The sequence below is a fragment of the Bison bison genome, unplaced genomic scaffold, assembly GCF_000754665.1.
Source record: "Bison bison bison isolate TAMUID 2011002044 unplaced genomic scaffold, Bison_UMD1.0 scf7180017864484, whole genome shotgun sequence".
NCBI classification, from domain to species: Eukaryota; Metazoa; Chordata; class Mammalia; order Artiodactyla; family Bovidae; genus Bison; species Bison bison.
In genome coordinates, this window is record NW_011495044.1 from 3,278,744 (window position 1) to 3,281,497 (window position 2,754).

At 54.7% G+C, this 2,754-nt stretch overlaps 1 protein-coding gene across 2 annotated transcripts in view; it reads left to right on the forward strand.

Annotated features, from left to right (window-relative positions):
• Positions 1–2,754, forward strand: part of HIVEP3 (human immunodeficiency virus type I enhancer binding protein 3) — a 441,341-nt gene that overhangs the window by 429,429 nt on the left and 9,158 nt on the right. For both annotated transcript variants that reach the window (XM_010862673.1, XM_010862672.1), the window contains exon 10: positions 82–168. In XM_010862673.1, the coding sequence (XP_010860975.1) occupies positions 82–168 (87 nt within the window). The remainder of the gene's footprint in view (positions 1–81; positions 169–2,754) is intronic.

The following is a 2,754-nucleotide window of genomic DNA, read 5'->3' on the forward strand; positions in this document are numbered from 1 at the left end:
AGTGATGCCCAGGCGCCGCCAGGCGCCACCCTGGCCCCCTGCCCTCCAGCCATGCCTGAGTCTGTTCTCATTCCTTTCCAGGGAATCTGACTAAGCATATGAAGTCGAAGGCCCACAGCAAAAAGTGCCAAGAGACGGGGGTGCTGGAGGAGCTGGAAGCCGAAGAAGGTAATGAATTGCCAACTCCCTCCTCCCCTCCCCCCTGCCCACCTTCCCCTCCCTCCCCTGGCCCCCTTGCCCGCCCTCCCCCTCCTTTCTGTCCTCCTTGCCTCTACTCCCCCTCCCCTTCTCCTTCCTCACCCTCTTCCTCACCCTCTTCTCCAGTCTTCCCAAATACAAAGAGACAAAGGCTAAGTTCACAGAACGATGGCACCCACGCCCCTCCTTCTTACAGCACGCGCCTGGAGCCAGAGCACTTGAGCATTGCTGACTGTCATGCAGGTAGAGCACCCGGCACCCGGTGGGTGCTCAGTGAATGTATGGTGGTTACATTAATACACGAGTATTATAGTCAACATCGATTGAGCATCCACCTGTCAGGCATACTCTAGACACGTGCCGTGGTTACCTTGGCAAACCCTCACAATGACACAGTGAGGTACATACTTTTATATGCTCCACACCCACACTCACACCTCCACACTCTGGACATGGGCTTGGTGCTCAGGTCTTTTAGAGCTAGGGGCTTTCAAGAGACCCAAAGCCAGGCAGAGCTGACAGCCCCCTATCACCTCTCAATCCCACCCCACGTCCCAGCACCACACCCTAGCCTCAGTCCCCCAGTAGCAAGATTAGAGCCATATTAGGGCCAGTTTCTGTGAACACAAGGCAGAGTGGAAGGTGAGTCCAAGTCAGCATGTCTGGCTGGGCCCTGTCGGGCCTCAGCATCCAAGAAGGAGGCCAGAGCAGCTCTGGGGGGTAGATAAGCAACCAGAGATATTCTTCTGCAGTGAGCAAACCTTTGGCCAGATCCCCTAAAATCAGGGTCAAGAGAGTGTGAAAAAGAGAGGTGTGTGTTCCTGTGTCTTGTTTCTTTCTGTTTATCTGATTTGGGAATGTATGTGCAGTCTTAAAAACAAGTTAGATCATATTTCCTTTTAGGTGAAATGAATCAGCTTTATTGAACAGAATACAGTGAACTCAGAGCTGTGGCCTCCAAAATGAGAATGTGGGGTTACTGAGTTGATCAAGAAAGCACGTCAAGCCATTTACAGATGTCTTATTAAGTCCTCATAACTGTGGTAGAAACTGGTGTCACTCCTTTTTAAACTGAAGACATTTATTAAAGCTCAAACAGGTTATGGAAGTTGCCTGAGGTCAGACAAAAAGCACTCCGTGTGGCTCCATGCCACTCCAGTGCCTGGGGGGCTGGACAGGGGAGCTGCACCCAAGCCCAGAGCCCTGCCTGGGTGGGAGGCAGGGTGTGTCCACTAGCAACGCACCAGGGGTCCACTGGGTAAGCTCAGCTTCATTTTCCCAATGAGGCCAAAAATGATGACCAGATGACCTTATTTGAGAATGCATGAAATCAGTGCAGTCATTGTAGAAATAATTCCTGCCAGCACCAGCCCTATTCTAAGTCCTACTCTAGGTACTAGAGGTTCTTCAATGCATGAAATATAGTTCCTGTCCTCAGGAAGCCTGCATTCTAGAGGGGAGCCGGGTAGTGAACAAATGTGGAATAGGGCAAGGGCCTTGAGTATGAAATAAAGCATCCATGACAGGTAGGGAAGTGTGGGGAGTGGCCTCTCTGTTCAGGTGATGTGAGCCGCGAACATGAGGCAGGGGGTCAGGAAGCCACGTGGAGCCTGGGGAAGGGCTCTCTCTGCAGGTGGAACAGCGGGTGCAGAGCCCCTGAGGACAAGAGTTGGGAAGTCAGAGACAGCTGCGGCTGTGAAGGTCAAGGGATGGGTTTAGCCGCCTGCTGGAGCGACTGCCCTGACTCTGTACGCAGAGGATGGCCGGTAGGGGGCGCGGCTGGAGGCAGTGATGCAGGCTGAGCACGTGTTGGACTGGGGGGGCGGAGGGAGGTGGAGAAACGTGCTGTTAGGTTTTGCTGACACATCAGGGCGGGGGCAGGTGGAGGGTGAACGCATGAGAATAAAAGATCCAAGGATGGTTTCCGAGGTTTATGGCCTAGGAAACTGGAAGGATGGAGTTGCCATTTCCCGCGATGATGAAGATTCAGGGAGGAGCTTGTCTGTTAGACGCGAAGTGGTTGGGAGGTGGCCAGGCCGGCGCCGCAGCCCCGCCCCTGAGGGTGAGGAGGTTGAGCACCAGCGCCACCGTGTGGCCAGACCTCCCCAGCGCCCCGGCGCGCTTCGTTCCACCCGTCCCTTGGCTCCAGAGAGGCGGGACTTTGTGGAGATTGACAGTGAGGGGGGGGAATTGTTGATCGGCAGGGACCTCCCGTAGAGCTCTGCAAGAGCCCAGATGTGGGGGGCCTGGCGAACCTTGTGCTGGGCAGGGGACTCTTGGATTCCGTCATTCCTGAGCTGGGTGCCTAGCGCAGGGCACCAGCCCTCTGTCCCTCAGCGTCTTCATCTGTTACAGACTTTAGGATCTTTCCTGCCGAATATCAGGAGCCGCTGATCCTGACTCCCTGACTGGTAGCACTACCCCTCTGACCTTCAACTGCAGCATGAGATGCTGGCCGTGCTGCCTGTGTGTTGAGGTTGTGGGGTACTTGGGGTGAGAAGAGCTGAGGTTTACTGGGTACTTACTAGGTGTCAGACCCTCACAATCCTCTCAGCA